General features: G+C 31.1%; 1 protein-coding gene and 1 long non-coding RNA gene across 3 annotated transcripts in view; one reads left to right on the forward strand and one right to left on the reverse strand.

Annotated features, from left to right (window-relative positions):
- LOC126749073 (klarsicht protein) overlaps positions 1 to 21242 on the reverse strand; it is a 275493-nt gene that overhangs the window by 145942 nt on the left and 108309 nt on the right. For both annotated transcript variants that reach the window (XM_050458695.1, XM_050458694.1), the window contains 4 exons: positions 19082 to 19332; positions 18168 to 18317; positions 17896 to 18094; positions 11622 to 11746 (listed from right to left, as the gene is read on the reverse strand). In XM_050458695.1, coding sequence (XP_050314652.1) covers positions 11622 to 11746; positions 17896 to 18094; positions 18168 to 18317; positions 19082 to 19332 — 725 coding nt within the window. The remainder of the gene's footprint in view (positions 1 to 11621; positions 11747 to 17895; positions 18095 to 18167; positions 18318 to 19081; positions 19333 to 21242) is intronic.
- Positions 4999 to 10643, forward strand: LOC126749075 (uncharacterized). Its single transcript, XR_007664872.1, has 3 exons — positions 4999 to 6839; positions 6967 to 7220; positions 7310 to 10643. It is a non-coding gene; the product is annotated as an uncharacterized LOC126749075 (long non-coding RNA).

A 21242-nucleotide genomic window follows, 5' to 3' on the forward strand; every position in this document is an offset into this window, starting at 1 on the left:
GCGGCTCTTGGAGCAATACAGTGCGTTAATTTTTTTTTCACAGATGCAGTAGCTAATGACTACAACACTCATGCTGAAAATATCCTTGTTAAACTAAAGGACCCCTTAACAAAATATTTTCTTATTTTTCTACAGTTTTCTCTCCCATTTTTTAATAAAATTAATAGAGAAATGCAGAGTGAGAAACTTCATGATCTGCACTCAAACATAACATCAACCTTTAAAACCATTCTTGAGTGTTTTATGGGATGTGCTTTTAAAAACACCCATATATAATATTATTTTAAAGACCCTGGAAATTATTTACCACTTTCAGGCATATACTTGGGGGCTCATATTGATGCAATTGATTCTACAAATTTAAATACAAAACAGATTCATGTCCTTAGAACCAGATGTTTAGATTTTTTTGTAGAGGCGGCAAATCAAATTTCCAAAAGGTTTGATTTTAACAATGATGTCTTGAAATCATTATTTTTGATTAAGCCTCAAATTGTTATGGCAGGGGAATATGGTAGCATTATTCCTCTAGCAAAGCATTTTCCCAATTTAATTAGGGAAAATGAGTTGCAAGAGTTGGACAATGATTACAGGTTATTAAAAAACACAAATGTTACATGGAATGAGGAAGATAATGACGATATTGAAGGTTTTTGGAATTACATTGAGAAGATGTGCTATGGTGATAAAAAACCAATGTTTCCTGTTCTAACCACTTTTGTTTTTAATATTTTAAGTTTACCGCACACTTCGGCGAATGTCGAGCGAATTTTTTTGCAAGTGAATCTATGAAAAACTCAGCAGTGAAACAAGCTTGCCACAGCAAGCATTTGAGGAAATTTGCACTCAAAAAACTTCATAGCTTCCCAAGGCAAGCATTGCTTCTCTGCTGAGTTTAATAAAAACATATTGGCTTTGCATTGTCAAAAATTATTGCATACAAAAATTATTTTCTATGAAAATCGAGAAAATACGTAAGAATGTGATTGTATTTACACGGTGTACAAAGCCCAACTGTGCCCAATTAAGTTTCCGGTAAAATAATGATACATAGTTTCATTTGTATTTTTTTCAGTAGAATCGAATGGTGTAATCTGTTTTTTGATTTTTTAACTAATTTAAATAAATAATTAACAATTTCTAAAAATTTTATTGCTGTAAAAATCATTTTTGACTTTTTTTGCATTTTTCGACGTTTTTTCAAACGGGAAGTATATAGTTTCTTTATTTCATAAAAAAGTACATGTGAAAACAAAAAAAATGAGCCCCAGATGAACCCTGTAACGTGATTTTCTGAAGTACAATTTTCATTTAAAAAAAAAAACGGTTTTCTCCGAAAAAAACGCATATCTCCGAAAGTTTTTAATATTTCGATCGGAAAAAAAATGAGGTTATTTAAGACCTACAAAGGTATATTTTCACAAATTTTTGCAAAGATTGAACTATTTTTGTGAAAATAAAAAATTAAAATTGAAAAAAACGAAAAAAAAAACGGTTTTTTTGCATTTATCTTGGCTATTTTGAGGTTATGTTCAAAAGTAACCTCTACAAAAATTATAGATTTTCTTATGATCTACAACTTTTCTTTTGAACATTTTTCAATTGGACGTCAACTTTTGCCGGAAATTGCAAAAGAATATTTTTCCATCCCTTTTCACCCCCCTCAAAACAACCCCCTACTACCCCATTGTTGGATTTTCGTTTTTTTCACTCGTTATGAACCCCTCTACCAACTCCAACAGTCAGTTTCCGGATAGCAATTTGTGCATTTTTTGATTAAATTTGAGCTAATTCGCCTGGTCTATTTAATGACGAAAATTTTATAGTTCTGGCGAAAAAATGTATATTTAAATATTAATTTTGAGTTAACCGTTAAAAAAAAAACTAAAACTGTGTCTTGCATTTTTCGGATACATTCGCTAATCATTTTTCAACGGTATTAAATGAAACGGGAGTATTATGTAATTAGTGAAATAATTCAATTTAAAATTATTTATTCCTGAACATTTTGCGGATATTTTAGGAAATGATTTGATTCCTAATGATAAATTGCATCAAATGGGTCAAGATTATGATGGAATCTTAAAAGCAAAAATTCGTATCTCTCTCCTTGTCGATATATTAAATTAGTTTTTCTGGCATCACCGTAATTTATACATAAAAAGTTAAAAAACAAAAGATGAATATAATTAAATACTTTACAATTTACCTTTTTTCCTAGAACGAATGGCAACAAAGTTAGAGGGCGCCAAAGTTATCAAAATATATTTTAAAATAACTTTCTTTGACATTTTTTGTTTTTTAATTATAAGTTTTTTTATTTTTTGGCGTAATACACTCACACTATCAGAAGATAAATTATAAAAAATTTAATTATTTCAGCTGCCAGGTTGATTGTTCTAGTTATTTTAAGAATAATTTAGCTTTGATTTTAACATAATTAAAGACTGAATGGAATTTAGTTTAATAGAACATTTTAGTTTCCACAATATATTTACACTGACATTTTGACGGCTTGTTATATTTTTCTGAATAAGAAATATTAACGGAATATCAATTCTAACAATTGAAATCCAGATTACTTCCATAGTATTTTTGCAAATATCAAGCCGAGAAAAAAAAATTTTTTCTCGGATGTATGTAAAAAATTACTTCAGACAATTGATTTGTATATTTTGGTTGCCGTTTCGATCCCTATAAGATCATCCTCTAGACTCTAAGAGATACACAAAAACACAAATAAAATCATATATTCTGACATAGTAATAAATATTAGATTTTCGCACACGGTAAAAGTAATAAATACCGCTCAAATAAAGGTAAGTTTTCTTTAGTCTAATTTAAGTACTTTAAACATAATATTATCTTTTTTGAAGAATTGGTTATTAAGGTGTAAATCACAACTAAAATTTAAAAAAAAAACTAGCATTTAAAACAATTTCTAAAGTATTTAATAATTAGCAGCATTTCATACACATTGTCGTAATATTGTAAATATTACGACGTCGACGATAGTCTTCGTTAATAATAATAATTATAAAATCACAATAAGTACAAGAATTTATAGGATTTTCGCGGTCTAGAGTATTTCATTTTTTTTAACCATCTACCTCGACAGCTGAGTTGGAATAATACCTGTGAAACAATCGTGCTTCAGGCAATTAATCTTCTTATTAATTATTTGTAGAGGAAAAAAGAAGACATTGATAAGCTGTATGTTGTTATAAATTGTTGGGATGAATATACCTATGAACTTAGTAGAATCTTATGCTATGTACAAGGTATTCTTAGTTTTTTTGTTTTGTTTGGCTGCAATAACTCTTAAGATTGTCAATGTCCTGTTTTTTATTTATGTTACTTGGGTGGAATATTAAAAAGTTTTTAGAATTTCTATTTTTTCAAAAAGAAATGGATGCTTGAAATGAATCTTTTTAAAGGGCTCAGCAATACCGGTTTTTGAATAACTGTGCATAAGTACATGAGGTTTTGTACTTCTTTTATGTTCAGAAATTCTAGCTTTTGGATATCTTGACGTTTAACCAATGGAAACACCATCGCATTCACAACATGGAATTTTGTAGATTGCATCACTTTCTAGGTCCTTTGGTGTCTTTGTTTTTAATTAAAAAAAACCGTTTGGTAGTGTTTTTATTCTTAACAGCAATGTTAATATTATCGACATTAGGTTCAGTTCTTTTCAGAGATATTACTAACATAGGGTATTTAAAAAAAAATCATTTTAAGAAGATTCTTTTTATAATAATCGATATAAGAATTGAGTCGAGGTGTCTACTTTGCAAAATTTCTATAAGATTAATTTTTGTCTTTTAGAGAGTGATTAGAGTTCTAGTTTAAAAATCTTTCTGAGAATGTTGAATGTGGTACCAATCTGTTTTGATTATTTCTGATAAATAACATGTCAACGAAAAGGCATAAGTTGTTATACTCTATTTCAATTGTAAATTGCAGTTTTGAATAAAAACTGTTAAATGTGATAAAAAGAAAATTAATTTCGTCAGCAAGCACGCTAGTAATAATGTCATCGACGTATCATTTGAAAAAAGGTAATTGATTAATGCATGTTTTTTGAAGTTTACTCATAATGATGGCAAAGCAAGTAAAGTAAGTGATTAATTATTACTTATAACTAATCCAAAAACTTGATGGCAAAATTTAAATAATTATTTTGAAAAAAAAAATGTTATAAATGCGACGGTGTCAAGATATTTAAAAGCTAGAATTTCTGAACAGAAAAGAAGTACAAAGCCTTATGTATGTACGTATTAACAGTCATTCAAAAACCGCTATTGCTGAGAACTTTGGAAAGTTGCAACATGCATTTGATTTTGAAAAAATAGAAATTCTATCAAGGCAGCAACATTATAAAAAGATAGTCTTAAATGAAATTAAAAAAGACCCAAGAAAAATAAGTAAAAAACAGACCGATGACCATGGCAGTAATGCTTATTTTAACTTAATTAGCAACATAAATAATAAAACAAAAAAACTAAGAACACCTTGTACATAGCATAAGATCGTTCACTATGTGAAGCTATCAGTGTATTGCTTTTTTTGCTCTATAAAGAATTGATAAGAAGATTAACTGCTTGAAGACTTGTTTTCAGTTCATTAGATAGTTAAAAAAATTCAAAAACTCTAGACCGCGAAAATTCTATAAATCTTTGTACTTATTATGTTTTTACAATTATTATTAACGAAGATCGTCTACGATATATGTATGTAAAGGTGTGTGTATATGCAGTCTATTCATTTTGAAAGAATGTCACTTAAAAAGTTTAGGAATTCTTTTTTAAGTGACATTCTTTCTGACATCTCTTTTTAGGAGCATTTTTTTTAGATATATCCAACAAAAATAATTGATTACGCTTACAAACTGAGGTCACAAGAAATAATTGACATAAATAGGTACTTTTAGTAGGTATAGGCACTGTAAATTTCATCATTTTTTCAATTCTGCAAATTGCACACTACAGCGTCTTTAAATAAAAAATATTTAAACGTTTTGGGGGTTTTACATTGAAATTTCGACAATAAACTCCCAATAAGCATACTGCATGAGTAAATTACAATTATCCTTAAAAATTTTGTTTCCAACAATGATTCTGTGACACGATTGTCGAAGTTACGATTGTGAGACATGGAAGCCAAATTTTATTTAATTCCTATAATTAAATTTTTATTTAATTAAAAGTGATGAAGTAATCGATCTGGACCGATTAACGCGCGATCAAGCCGGGTCCGAAGAAGAATGATTTGCAGAAGTTGGAAGCATACATATGAGCAATGGAAACATAGAAATTTCGGAAGCAAAGATTTTCCCGTAAAAGAAAACTACAGTTCATCCAATGTAAAATCTGCAATCGAATATTTAAATGACATTTTTTTCAGTTAACTGCATCTTATTGTGGAAAATACAAAAGAAAACAACTTCGCTCCCCAAGAAATTTTCCGGAAAGAACGCTTTGATGGGATCTATTGACCTTCCACGGCTTAATGCCGCAACAAAGATTTAGCATGATAGGTGTAAATTTACATACATATTTTAGATAATCTCAATGTACTAGAAGATAACGAAATAAAGAACAGCTAGGTTTTGTAAAATACAGAACAGGTGTAAAAGAGAGAACAGCCTTTTTTAATAGACGAGCAAACGATTATCTTCTTGGATAATGTCCAGGTGGGCAATTTGTACAGAATAAGATAAGATCTGTAGGCCTTAAGAATTTTAAAAGGCCTTAAGAATTTTATTGGTTACGAGATTGAATTCGGTAAAATGTACATTGGACAGATTCGAAAGTCTCTCAAAAAATGCGACGCTCTAAGTGCGATGTGTTCCTTTGGCTAAACACAAGTAAAAAACTGTTTTATTTTATTCAACAAAATGTAATAAACCGAATTTTCATAAATGTGCTGTTATTTTCGTTCAATTCCAAGACCCACAATTTTGAAAAACTAGAAATCAGCCAAATCCTCAAAAAAAAATTATTACAATTTTTTATAATAAAAAAAACCTTGGCTTTTTTAAAATTTTATCGCTTCAAAATAAATATGAACTGTAAATTCAAAATTTTTCATTTCGGTACTGTATGGTATTACAAAAATAAGTAGGTGTGTGAAAAACCTACCTTGCTATTCATTTCTACTTAAAAATAGACGAAACCAAGTTTACTGCAAAGTGTTCACGACGGTCAACTCTGTACCAATTTAAACTACCTAAAACACTATCGCCTTTGCTAAGTAATGACATCACAAAAAACATCCTAACAAAAAACACAAACGGACCAATTTGCAAAACAACGCAAATTATACAAAATTTGCTCATATATTAGTATGTCCTAGTTCGTAAAGGAATTTTACTGATTTTATTGTCGTACATTTTTTATTAATTTACCACAAAAAATCATATACCCCAAAGGTGATCAGATCAACCAATAAACGTTTTCAAAAAACTAAACTATGTCCAGACTGAATAATATTAGATTGCCAAGGTAAAAGAAAACTTGCTCAAAGTGGAAAACATTATAATAGGTGTAAATTGCTAGCTAAAAACAAAATAACTACCTTTCATTATATTATAACAGACAAAAAAATTATATTACTAGTTATTGTCAGAAGATGATTCGACATTTATTTATATAATCGTGTACCTCAGAGTACCGTTTCCTGATTGATGTTTGGTAATCTCGTACCAGTTATTATTTGCCATGTTGTTCTCTCTTTTCAGTTATTAAATATGCATTAAAATTCGGTATTAACAATACTTACGAATTATTATGACATTTAGAGTTTATTTGCTTCAAAACATTTGTATGTCTTATGTAAGTAACTTGTTGCACTTCCTTAGAGCTTCAAATAAAAACTTAAAAAAAATTATGTACTTTTCTTCTTGCTGTTTTTGTCCAATAGTAGTCCACAAAATAAGGTTTAACTTAAATACATCTTCAGGTAACTCGTCACGTGCACACGTACAAATCTTCACGCACTTTACCGTGATAAAATTTCTACTACTACTACTCCTAAGACCCTTCGTCAAATTGAAACGAGAGCCCTTAGGCCCCAAAAGTTAAACAGTGATAGATATAGTATTGACAATGAGGGAGAAAAGGACGGACCTAGGGAGCTTTTATAAAGGCAACAAAGTGTGCCCTTACGTGCATCCAAACAGGAAGAGAAAGGACCGCAGCGGATGTCCACAATTGGTATAGACTGGTAAATTTGGGATTTAAATTAAATAATAAAGAGCAGTAGGGAGAGGGGTAAATAAAATTATTATTTATTATGCTTTCAGGCGTTAAATGTGTTTGGTGAAAAAAGCGGCCAACGATGGCGGTGACCCTCGTGCATATGGACGATTAATGAAATATTAAATTGGACGCTGAAATTGGACGATATGAGCAATGAAAATTTAATTAATTTGTAAGCATAACCCACTGAATAAATTTAAAATACTATCACAGAAGAGATAATTTAAGGTAAAAGTGGTTTATCATTTTTGATATCTTCTTCGTATCACGTCATCTCCTCAGGAAGGTTGGCGATTTATATGGCTAATATTGTTCTGGAATCATCAGCTCTAAAAATCTTAGTCAAAGTGCATCAGAAACATCTTCTAATATCTTTGAACCAGGAGTTCTGACGTCTTCCAATAGATCTTCTTTCCTGAATATTTCCTTCAACTATCAGCCTCAGTAATTCGTATTTTTCGCCTCTCATGACCTTTGTATCCTGTTTTTCTCTCTTTTACCATTTTCCTTATTCTTAATACTTCTCTTCGTTTGTAACTCAGTGAAACCATGAAATATTAAGCATGCGACGATTTACATAGAAAAGCCTGGATCCTTCCCTTAGTTATCGGATCGAAAGTGCAGCCTTCACAACCGTACAGTGATATGCTAAAGATATTGCACCTGACCATGTGCATTCTGAGCTCCAAGCTTAAATCAAGACTGGTGAACAACTGCTTCATTCTGGTAAAAACTTTTCTGTCCTGCTCTTTTCTAGAAGGTATCTCTCACTTCGGGTCGCACCATCAAGTTGTTTATGGTGCCAAGAAATTTATAGGATGATACCTCGATAATTCATCCATTGATCAAAAGCGTTTCGGTAATATGACCTTCGTGAAAAACGATTCATTTCGTCTTGGTAGTGTTCATGACTAGTCCAAATCGTTCGCTGTTGTGTAATCTGGTCCATCATTTTTTGCAAATCTGACTTTTGATCTGCTAGGATCACGGTGTCGTCTACATATCTTGTGATGCAGCCTCCATTCAGTTTAATACCTCCCATATTTGCCTAAAAATGCAAATGTAAATGTTAAACAGGAGCGGAAACAAAATGCACCCCTGCATTACTCCCTTCCTTATGGGCACTGAATCCGAAGGCTTCTTGTTTACTCTGGCCTCCGCAGTTTGGTTCCAGTAGAGCTGTATTATGATTGTAATATATCTCTTGTCAATCCCGGTTGCTAATAATATCTCTAGCATCTTCTGATGCCTGGCGCAATCAAATTCAACTATAAGTTGTAGGCCTTTGTCTTCTTGGTTTGCAATAATTTTAAGCACCTCTGCTTTTACTTTATCTGATCCTGTGGCTTTTCTGTTTTTTTGAGTTTTTATTGCATCAATGACTTCGCTCTTTCTATTTCTAGTTCCTACTCTCCTTTTACTCTGCCATCATCCACCTTCGTGGGAGACTTCGGCCGGTTATCTTTTTAATTGTTCTTCGATCCTCATTGTTCGCATTCCTGAGGATTCCCATCTGCTTTTTCCTCTTCATTTCTTTCAGCTCTTTTACCTTCTTGTGCACCAATTTGTTTTAGACAGATACAATCATTGCTTTTGTACACTTCCTCCTTACGGTTCTGTCATCCTTATACTTCAGCGGTATTTAATTTGCCTTACAATTCCTTATTTCCAGCATGAGTTCCAAAATTTCCTCTCATCCATACTTTTCTCTTTTTGTTTTCCTTAAACCCAATGTCCTGTTCCTGAACTTTCAGTATGACATATATTCACCCCACTCTGTACCCTCTGTGTCTAGTTGTTCTGGTAAAACCTGAGAGAGACTTAGAAGAAATTGCCACTCTTCTTAAGTTTTAGGCTTACTCTTATTTGGAATTCTATGTTGTTAAGTTTCTCCAAATCTATTTGTTTATTTGAGATGTTGTGTTTCACTTTCATCAATCGTTTCATTCTTAATTCCATAACAACCGGGTTGTGATCGCTACTGATATCTGTTTCGGGATCTTTTTACTGATTTAACGTACTTTTTGATTTTGATGCCACTTATTGTTTAATCTATCTGATTTCGCATTGTTCTATCCTTGTGGTCTTCAGGTGATCACTTTTAGAGTTTCTCTCACCGCGACCGAAAGTCCCTTCATCTGCACTTTAGAATTTAAATCTCCCATGATTATCGTAATTTCATCGTTTTTAGTGAATTTCATTATTTTATCTACCTTGCTATTAGACTCAGCAATGTCTACATCTGGCTTGTCATTGGTTGGCGCGTATTATTGTATAACGTTCATAATATGATGAGTTTGAAATTTTATCAGTATGATCCGATCATTGAGAGCAACATAATTTACCATAGCCGGATCTATGAACATTATCGCATCATTCAGAATAGTAGACATATTCGTTGTTGGCTTTTATTTTTCCGGATCCGAACCATCTGTCTTCGCTGAGACCTATGATATCGATGTTGATCCTCTTCATTTCTTCTTCCATATTCACAAGTTTCCCTGCCATGAAAAGACTGCGTATGTTCCATGTCGCAATGCATATTGTCTGGTTGTACACTTTGATCAATGAACGATGACAAGAGGATTCATAGCAGAAGAATTTTTGATATAGGTCATAAAAAACGTAATATAGAAATCTGAATAACAGGATTATTGTGTGTGTGTGGGTGTTACAATTATGTCATTGGTTTAAACCAAATAGCCAACATCTAACACCATTATTGTTTCTCTTAAAATAAAAATTCTATATTTTGGATGTTCGTTACAATATTTACTTAATATAAATGCTTATGCAATTTTTCTTTTTATTTCTTTGCTCTTACATTATTACGTTTTTTCACCTGTTTACCCTTGTTGTTATTATTGCCATTGTTTTCATCTAGTATTTTTATAAAGCGGACTATAAATAAGTGCTTTATTTTTTATCTTAAAGTACTTAGCAATCGGCAAAGGAGAAAATAGAGTGGTTATTAGACTTTTGACTAATTTTTATTAAAAAGGAGACATTAAAACATTATTAAATGGAAACAAACGTCATTTTGTACAGGGACCTTTATAAAAACAACACCTTAATCCGGTATATATTTTATATAAAAACTGTTTTACCAAAGTTGATCTGCTCATTAAGACATAAGTAATCGGCTACTTCATTATTTTTAAAAGGATCTATTAAAAAAGGTTAATATCTATAAGTCTTTCATGAATTTAAAGTAATGTCTTCTTGACATGTTGACATGTCTTGTTGACATGACTTTTAATTGTAGTATTCCAGATATCGGAAATATTTTTTCGCACTTTCCAGGCTTTTGACTTATTTATGACTAGTCAGTCTGTGGCGTCATTTTGAAGGTCTATAAAGTAATTTTTGTTCCAGGGGTTCCGCGTAATTTTTCGTTTTCTACGAAATAATTGAACATATTTTTTCACATTTTTCTTCTATAAGGACTGTTGTAAGAATTCATTCCTCTAATAATTGGATTTTTGTTTGAAATGCCTTTCTTTAAATGAATTCACTTTATCATCTCACGAAACCACGTACACCTTCAAAACCTATCTCGTTGTTGTTAAAACGGAAACGAGTAAAAGTAACCACAAACGTTCAACAAACTGAAATATGCGTACTTGTGCGTGAAACCGCAAGAAAACAATATTAGGATTTAAAATATAATACACACAAATTATTTAGGTTTTTTTTGCAAGACTAGCGGATCTTTAGTTTTAACATGCGCAACAAAAAAAAATTCGGCAAAGGAAATAATCAGTTAACTGTAGAAAATAATTATTTTTAAATGCGGTTTTCGTAATCTAAAATGTTCTCTTTCTAGGAATAAAACGGCAAATAAATAGTGGTATTATTTTGAAAAATGTGCACTGACGCACGACCTTTTTTTTTTAGAAAATAATGACAATGACAAATTTTAAAAGATAGTTTAGTCAATACATTTTTTCTGTAGGTGTATCAACGTGAAATTTGTACAGTTTTTTTTTTAACTGGAATTTATTTTAAAAGTAGCCGCGAACTCAAATTCTAAAATAATTCTATATAAAAATTTAATAATAATTATTATTTTTCAAACTCCTAACCACTTTATGTATTCTAATTTTACTGATCTAATCCGTCTCGAAATAAGAGACTAGGCATTCCATTTCTTTTCTGAAGCTACCAAAAAATAAATAACCCTCTTCCTATCGATATAAGAAAGTTGCCCCTATAGAAGTGAGGTGAACGTCCCTTGATATTAATGGAGTTCTCGTTAAATATGACCATGCATTAATGTATCGATTTTGCTAAATATAAGGATTTCGGGGGCTTACAGTAATTTGACAAATGTACAAAATAAAACAATATACTTACATTTAATTCTAAAGCTTTTGTTTCGATTTCAGTCTTGGTATATTTGGCTCTAAAATCCAGAGGTTGCAAACATGACTCCATTATTTTAAACCAGCTACGCAAACATTTTAGTTCATGGTCGATATCTAAAAAAAATTAAACATTTATTCCATTATAGTTTGAATGAAAAATAAAGTCTTTTGTGTTTAAAATAATCATGTTTTTATCAATATTTAGACCTTTTACCTTTTTGGTCATCACCAAGACTAATATTTATCATAAGTACTGAAACACCCTTATAAAACTCGATTGTATTGATTGTTAGATTAAAAGAAATAGATTTCACAGCAAGCTAAACCAATTCTAGTAAAAACGGTGTTAACGCATATCTCATTTACCGGTCCGTTGCACTAATGGTGGAAGATTGGTTTTTTTAGGCAAATAAAAAAAATATCGCGTCATTATTGACTTGAATAGCGTTGATTTTTTTTTTGGCTATTTGGAATTTATTGAGGGGCGCACCTCTGGTTGCAAATTTATTTAGCCAATTTAGTAATTCAGACATTTTTTCACTATAGGAAAAACTGATATTTTTGAAAAGAAGAGGTTACTGAAATAATTAGTGTCATGACTAAGCGAGCGCATTGTAGAATGTAAAGTTCGAGAAATTATGAAGGCCCACCTGCTGAAAATATGCGTCCAAATATAATTAAAAAATGACTTTAGAAAAAACGTCACAATCAATATTTAATTTTCCTAAATATAGCACCATGCCATTTCGGGGCTCTTGGTTCCATGTTGCAAAATATGTTACCAAAGATTTAAATATTATTAAGAAAGATACTTAGCTAAGGCATATAGTATTAAGGTTATTCAAGGTTTGCTTATTTATATTACGCTTTAAAAAGAAAGTTAAAGTACAGTTAACACAAAGTAAATAATATAGACCTGTTATGTATATGTATTATACAGGTTGGGGATTCGATCATTACGCATAGACGGGTGCTTAATGGCGAAATATGGCAAACCGCACGTATGCATTTCGTGCGCTCTGCTCCTCTTCTTCTACGTCATTGTTTTTCAATACGACATTAGTAAGCTTCTAACTTTGATGAGGGTAACTATATTAATTATTAAAATTTCGCAAAATATCACGCAAAAGTTCAGGTATTTCTAAAATATTTTTTGGATGCATGCTTTACATACAATACCTACAGGGTACAACCAAATCGTATTCTCAAAATGTTTATTATACTATGCATTGCATAATGAAAATTAAAGCGTTATTGTCGTAAAAATACAATATAAACTCCGATAAAAGAAAAAAATTAGCAAAAAAAATTCATAAAAATTAATTCTCTAAATAAAAGTCTCAAAAATACCTCCTTCTTTAGCTAAAGAAAAATTTTACCTATCATAGAAGCCGTTTATTACTTCCAAGAAAGTTTCTGGTGTAATAGAATTGACACATTCAACAATTTTCCTCGCAACTCCTAAATTTATTGGCCTTCTGAATTCGTGTTTAAAAATAGTCGCCTTAAGATAACCCCAATAATAAATGTCATTTGGGAACAAATCTGGAGATCTAGGAGGCCATTTAATATCGCCAGTAAGACTAATAAGATAGTTTCGGAAAGTATTTGTTAAAAATGCTTTTACCATAACTGCCTTAAGAGCAGGACAGCCATTTTGTTGAAAGTAGACCGATCCCAGGTCTAAATCACGGAGGATTTGAACGGCAGGAAGAACTTCGTTTTGCAGCAATTCAAGGTATTTTTGGGCATTCTAAGTACTTTAAAAAAAATGGCCTTATAATATGGTCGCCCAAAATACCAGCCCACATATACAAATTTTGAGAATACTGAATACGGAATTCAAAACTTCTGCACTCATTTTCCCGAGACAAATATCGAACAACGGAAGTGTCGTATTTCCCATGTAATGGAAAAGAAGATTTATCTGAAAATAGAATGTTACGTAAAAATTTTTTATTTTCATCACAGTTTCACAAAATTTCATCCTTCGATACTGGTCTTAGGCAAATATGTCTTCGGTTTTGAAACATTTAAATCATTTGTACCCATACATTTGTATCTTGCTTTTTTCGAAATACTGCTAACAATTTTAACGATATCGGCCATACCCAGTTTCTCTTTAACACTTCTACTTCAGTTCAAGTCTACTTCAGATCAAGTTGTATAAAGTTTTAGGGGATATAAAACCATTGCTTCCAGTGGCTCTCGCTCCTGGACCCTTTCAACTGAATATTGTTGCACTTTAGTGTATCATTTATGAAAATCTTGAAAGCAAAAGGATGTCTCAAAATTCGAGACCACATTTAAAACTGTTTTTCAAAGGGAATCGATCTATTTTCAAATGTAATCGAATCCAAATCCCTACAATGTACTACCGAATTGCCTTCATAAAACCATCTAATAATTTGAAATATTTCGGAAGGTGTATAGACAGACATAACAAGTTGACAAAAAAATAATAGCGCTTTTTCAAAATCAAAAGTTCAACGTGTAATTACACAGTAAAATGAGACATGATAATCCTATTATTGTTATTCTGTAAAAAAACAAATCAACAATTCCCCAACCTGTATATTGTATATGTATTTATTTTAGAATAACCAAAAATAGACGATATTGGATAGAAATAATTAAGATTCTTATTGGCTTGTAATATTCAAACAATGTCTATTGTCAACTACTATTAATATAATATTGAATCTGGATAACATGGCTAGTATTTGGTTTATGTTTTTTCAGGTTAACTGAAAGAGTGCTGAATTATGAAAATGTATCCCGATCAAATTAACCGAATTGTTGACAACCGAATTGTTGTGTTTTGAACAAATGTCTCTCTGGCACAGAACTCAAAAATGAATGAGAAAAATTCCGAGATAAACCTACCAAGCCACCCCTACCAAACCACAAACAAGCTAACTCACCTGACCTCGGAAACATTGAGTTTTATTGTTTATTTTTCTTGAGGTAATCTCTCACCAGCGAGCTAACCATCTAATCGTTAGACCAGACAACCCCTATGCGACCTTAATAGCTTATTTTTTGTGAAATATAACAACTCATAATCAAACTCAAATCATAATCAAACCATATCCTCTTTCCTACCCAGGTAGCAATGAGTTGGAATGCTTATTCCATTTTTAGTTAATAAGCTTTCACACACACTGGAAGTGAAAGAAAAGCAATTTAATTTCTTATTTTAATACCCGGTCATAAATGGACTTTTTTACCCGGATAGGTATAAGTTAACCAGCCAATGTTCGCTTTTGACCAACCGCCTTAAGTTACATAAATCGAACGTTAACAAAAAACGAACATAACGGCAAAAAAATATAATGTAGGCCTGATTTCATCGATTTGTGATTTGGAGCTTGTAGTTAATATAATCATTTTTTTGTGTTAGAGAACAAAAAATATAATTGCGAATTTAGTCCAGAAGGTGTAAAATTTAGGGCGTTCAATGGAAATAAGAACAGTCCAAATTAATTCTTATAATCAACAACTAGATTGTAGTTTGTGTGTAGCCTTATGTAGTACGGGTCTAAAAACTGTTTATCTTGTTACTTTCTATGTAGTTAATAATTAAAAGTATTTAAAAGATCAGCCCATTTAAGTGCTAAATGATCCTCGTAGCGACCTCCAAGTGCTATACATTTTTGGCACTTTAGTCAAAACAATGTATCTTGGAAAGGTTTTAATCGGCTTTGATATTTGACAGCTCATTTTTTTCATATTCTGGAGTATACTTTTGTAAATAGAAATTAGTTTTTGACTTTTATATGAACCGTTCAATGATCGGTTCATATACGAATACGAAATATATATAATATTGGTGGTCAGCTTTTAGTGAAATTAAATAATTTTAAGAAGAATAAGCATCCCAAGGTCAAATTGATTAGCTTGCTTCATGAGGAAGAGGTAGTTTCTAGGGGTTAGATGGGTTTATCTCGGAAATCGTCCATCTTTGGGGTCTGGGCCTCCACAAGCGTGTTAAGGACTTCGAGATACATATCAAAATATATCAAAAATTCAGCCAATTTGACTGGGATCTATTTTGCATAAGATTAGCCCGGGGTTCTTTAATTTGTCTGATCCTGACAATGAACCATATTTTTTTACTGTCAATAAAATAATTAACCAAATGTTCACATATATAACATTTAATTTATTTACAAAACTTATAATGTAATTACAGAGATGCCTTAGTTGTAGCTAAACAAAATTATATTAATCATATATATTTTTTTGATGCGGCTATATACGAAATGTTCCAGGATTTTTGGCACTACATAAGAAGCATACAACACACTTTATAAACTTGCATGACCTAATTTTACGAGCCCAACGACTCACTGTGTGGGAATTTAATTTCCAGCAGTAATTTATCAATGTAAACAAATAGATATAACGAGCACTTACTATTGAGAGTTTTAATTTGATTATGTTATAGAAGGCATAAATAGTAGCAATAAAAAATAGTTAGCTTTATTTAAATACAGGCATAAGCTATCGGACAAGTAGAGCAACAAAATGGGTTTTTCGTTTCGACGAAAATTAGTTATCAGGTGATTTGTGGGCACTGTTAATGAACAAGTATTATCTCTAAGATTAAAACAATATTATGATAAACTTTGGATGAAATATGGAATGCAACATATTTATATTTATAATTATTCAGGAAAATCAGTGTGACAAAAGTAAAGCAACAAATTGTATTCAACAATTTTTTATTTTAGATATGACAACGAAGAACATTTAACACATTTGTTTATAATAATTACTAAAAGTATTATATGAATAGTTAATAGAATATCCATTATTATTTATTACTTGCTGGCAATATTTCGGCATTGAGGAAATCAAATTTTAAATAACTTTTATCGGAAAATTTGCCCAAACTTTATTGACTTTATCATTCAATAAATATTTATTCTGAAACATTTGCGTTCGAATACGACGTCCTACTTCTGCCCACAAGTTAACAATTGGGTTGAGGTCGAGGGATTGTGCCGGCCACTATAAAACCCGAACGTTCTTTTCTGGAAACCACACTAAAATAATTCATGACACTTGATGCATGAGCATGACACTTTCCATGATATCCCTATAAAGAAATCGATCTAGAGTTTTATTAATAAAGTCTATTTCATCGAGAAACTGGCAGCTTTTTAGCCGGGCGTCTACTAAATAACTTCGCCTCTACTAACCTTCTCTGAACAGTCCGTGGACCTGGTATGCTTTTAAAATTGAAATACCTCTTGGCTAGTTAATTCAGCACCAAAACATTCAAAATATAAAAAATGCTATCTGTGTTTTACAGCCCTTTGAGCCATGTAGCCCTTTAACAAAATCGTCAAAAATATAGTAAGGCTACAGCTTATTTGTATTTCATTAATAAACTGTTACTACAGAACATTCGATATATGTATGTATTCGACGAAATGGACAAATGGATGAAAAACACTGAAATGACTCTAAATAAAAACCGATCAGCATCAAAACTGATTTACTCAAGGGTCTCTAAAAGAAGGGAGAGATGTAAAATAATAATATTAATAATTTTATATTTAATTTTTTTTTTCTTGAAACGCTCTTTTCGGCGCTTATCGATTGATTGTAGGAGGATTTTTGGATCGAATTACCCGCGGTAAAAATACAACTAAAACCAAATCGATTCGATCGAATTAATCGTATCCGATGCAGAAGTGGTATATAACAGTCAATTACTGTTTTATAATCGAATTAATAATTAACACATAAAACGGGAGTATTGATTATCTATACCTATAATACAATTGAACAAGTGTAACGCAGCGTGATCTATTGGTACAAACGCGAACGTAAAATCCAAACCACGCGCGAAGTCAAAATAGAAAATCATTCAAGAGGAACACTATAGAATAATAAACTAACTATTACGCTTATTAAGGCGGCACGCATTTATACCACTCTGAAGCTGAAGGTGAATGTTCTCAATGGCTACACTTTACAGGAAACTGTAAAACTGCTTGATATTCTGATATATTGGTGAAAGATCCCTGCATAAAAAATATTAAAGACATGCCCTGGAAAACTCTCAGCAGTTATATTCATAAAAATATTAACATAATATTATTAATATTGATTTGATTCTTTTTCATATCATACAGTAAACAATATTCTCAGTTACAAACTCAAATCCAGTATGTTTAATTAAATAAGACTATTTCTGAATTGCATTATAAATTGAAATGTCTATACCCTTTTGTCAACACTATATTTACCTAAGCAAGTGTCCTGATCGCACATCTCACAATCCGAAGGACCCAGAATGCTAAGAATCGAATCCCATTTTGAATTGAGATGCGTTGTTCTCCAACCGACTTCTTCCTGAACCTCTGGATATAAATGGACTAGTTGACTAGCTTGATCATTAAAAATTTTAAGCGACGAGCTTTTTTCGAGTACCTTGTTAACACAACGCTGAAAAAAAGTACATTAAAGATTTCATTTCAACTATTTTTGTACAACATGCAAAACTGTGCAAAATACTTACTGCTCGCAAAGCCTTGTCGGTAATATTTTCCTCTTTGCCGTAAATTGTCTCTTGAACGCTATTTAACCAAGAATAGAGTTCAGAGAATTGGGCATAGAATTCTCTTAAAGTCCAGGTGCCTGTATGAGATGCCAAATCTCCATTTACTTCCTAGAAGATGAAACGATTGAGGATTATTTGGTTACGTTTTATTATCTTTTAGTTTTAAGATTTTATTTGTCGACAGATAAATTTTTTTTTCATAATCGTATTTTCTCGTTGTAAATCTTTTTAATTTAAAACTTCGCTGAATCAAAAACATTTTTTAATTCATTATTTTTATTTTTAAATTTGTTGTTTTACGGCATTTTAATTATTCCATACCATTTACATAGCGCCATTTCACATATGAGGGAAGACGAATTAAAATATAGCACAATATGTTTGTAAGTTTATCTGATATAATAAAGCATTTTTTTAGAAAACTTCACTCTTTTCAACTCCTTTCCAGGTGATCTTTTTAGTAAGAGATATAAGTAATATGCAGTGTCTATTTTATTAAGTTTAAATACATCTTACAGGTGAGTAAAAAAGAGAATTACGTTAAATTAGATGATTTATTAAAGGAACCTTTATATTTTGCTTAAAATGTGGTAATACAAGTAGGAAAAAATATTGACTGGCATAAAAAATGTTTTAATGGGATTCATAGAAACGTTTTGCTAAAACACGCATTTTTTTAATTTATAATGTAAATTAGATATAAAAAATAGATGGTTATTTAGGTACATAATAAAAATACATTAAAAAGATAGAATAAAAATATTATGGAAAAATTTATAGATATTATGACCAATTAGCAGCTTTAAGTTTCCAAGAACAAAATATCCTATCATTTTAACGTGCGTGTAGAATAATAAAAGCATAATATTTACCTGGCATTTATCAATAAGATTGTTATCCATTATATAATTGTAGTTGGCCTGTAAAGCGGACCAAAACTCCTCTCTGTGATCGCTGGCGGTGCTGCCCCATGACCTTCTGACTGCTGTAGCCTTAACCCTGTTTTTTGTAAGACTATTAAACTGCCTTTGCTTAACTGTAGTCTTTTCTGGTGTATTCTCACTTGGCGTCTGCTGCAGAGACGATAAAGAGAAGCTGTTTTTCAGTGAAGAGTTTACTAAGTCTGCAAAAAAAGTGATACATTAATACCAATTTTGTAACTATATACTAGTTTTGAATGGCATAACGCTTTATTATATTTTATAACGCTATATTATATGTTACCTTATATGAAACAAAAATTAAGCCTTACTTTATTTGGCCCTCTACGGAAGCAATACTTAAATTCATAATTAAAAATTTTGCTACGGGTAACAAGAACGTGGTAAAGGAAACTGGTTAATTAGTTTAAAAGAATTATCATATAAACTATAATTTCTTTTATATTCATAGAATTTTGGGCTGTTAAAGTAAAGAGAGTCTTGATCCTAATTAATTAATAACAGTATATGACATGGAACATCCTTTTGGCGCATATTTAAGTATATAATTAAGACACCTATTATAATTATAAAGTTTAAAAAAGAGATTTGTAGATACTTTAAGTATTGTTGAAAATGGCAGACGAGATCAAAATAATATTATAAGGCGCCTAGTTTTTGCAATTTGACTTTTTATGAAATATCTCCAATACTATCATAAGTTTTTTTATTGTTGTATTACTGCGTAACCGACAAGAAAAGTGTAAAAAAGGTTGGTTTTTCCGCAAACCTCTATTTAATATAACACAATAAAATATTTAAATGGTTACATAATTGGTTATCAATCTTTATTTGTCCTTTATTCAACCTTTTAACACTAATTAATCAACAGTTGAGTGAAAAGGGAAAAGTAAATGCAACTGGACCAACCAAACAGAAATTCTACTATCTCTTTTAAGGTAGCCAACATTAATGAAATAATTCAAGAAGACTCTAAATTGACGTATGTTAAGCATTCAATTACGGCTGAGCGTTGATACTTAACGATTTGTGACACTTTCAAAATTAATTTTATCAGGTTCGCTTTACCGTTTAAGAGTATTTTGATGAATTATTAAGGAAGTTTAAAAGCTCTTAAAAACGCTCATTACGTTGATTTGATTTATTGTTAATATTTGGGATACTTAACATTTAATTATTTGTGCTCTGTGCTACTTTTCAACTTGTTTTGTGTGTTTTCTTTAGGTTGGTGATGCTTTCTTTGTAAATAGAAGTTATGTTTTTATATTTTATGGCCTATGAAATTAGTTACAAGTATATAATGTAAACGTTCCTAACACTAAAAATGTACTGAGCCTAGGCCAAAAGATTTATGGACGACATTCTTTTTTGAATATTCTAGTTTATCAACGAGCTTCAAACTCCTATATTGTAATTGCGGTCAAAATGTGGTAACTGACAAAAATCATAAATTTCGAGTCAAAGGGTGTTTTGAAATCGTTTTCTCGTTGAATATTTATGGCTCCATAAGTATTTCCTCTTGTGACCTACAGCACAGCTGGCCCTTTTTTTTCTATAATTGTATGTGCATCATTGTATATCTGAGTGTAGGACATTGACGTGAGACGTCCATACAGACGTGTAGGATAAATCTTCACGCGATATAACATAACAAAAATAGATCATTTTTGGAATTGAGTGTTAAGAACATGAAAAACGAGTTCCTATGAATCGTCGGCGAAAAATCAGAATACAATATTTTCTCCAACATAAGTTAGAGCCATATCCACTGGCTCTTTTTTATGAAATGGGAATGCAAAAGACCAAGAAATCATCATTATATGATTTTTTCAACTAGCGTCCCTAGAATTAACTTCTCTTCATGATATATGTAATATATTATTGATATATTTTTATAGCGGATTTTTTTTGCATCGTGTCGTGTGGAATCCAGATGTTACATATGATGGCATTTTTGATTGTTATTTTAATCATTAACAAAACCATTTTGGTTTGTACGTTACGGTTATAATAATCAACGTAACAACACGGAAGCAATGGAACAGCAACGACGATAAGTAAAAAAACCGATACCTGTACAGAAATTATATTT

This window comes from Anthonomus grandis, chromosome 22, assembly GCF_022605725.1.
Source record: "Anthonomus grandis grandis chromosome 22, icAntGran1.3, whole genome shotgun sequence".
NCBI lineage: Eukaryota > Metazoa > Arthropoda > Insecta > Coleoptera > Curculionidae > Anthonomus > Anthonomus grandis.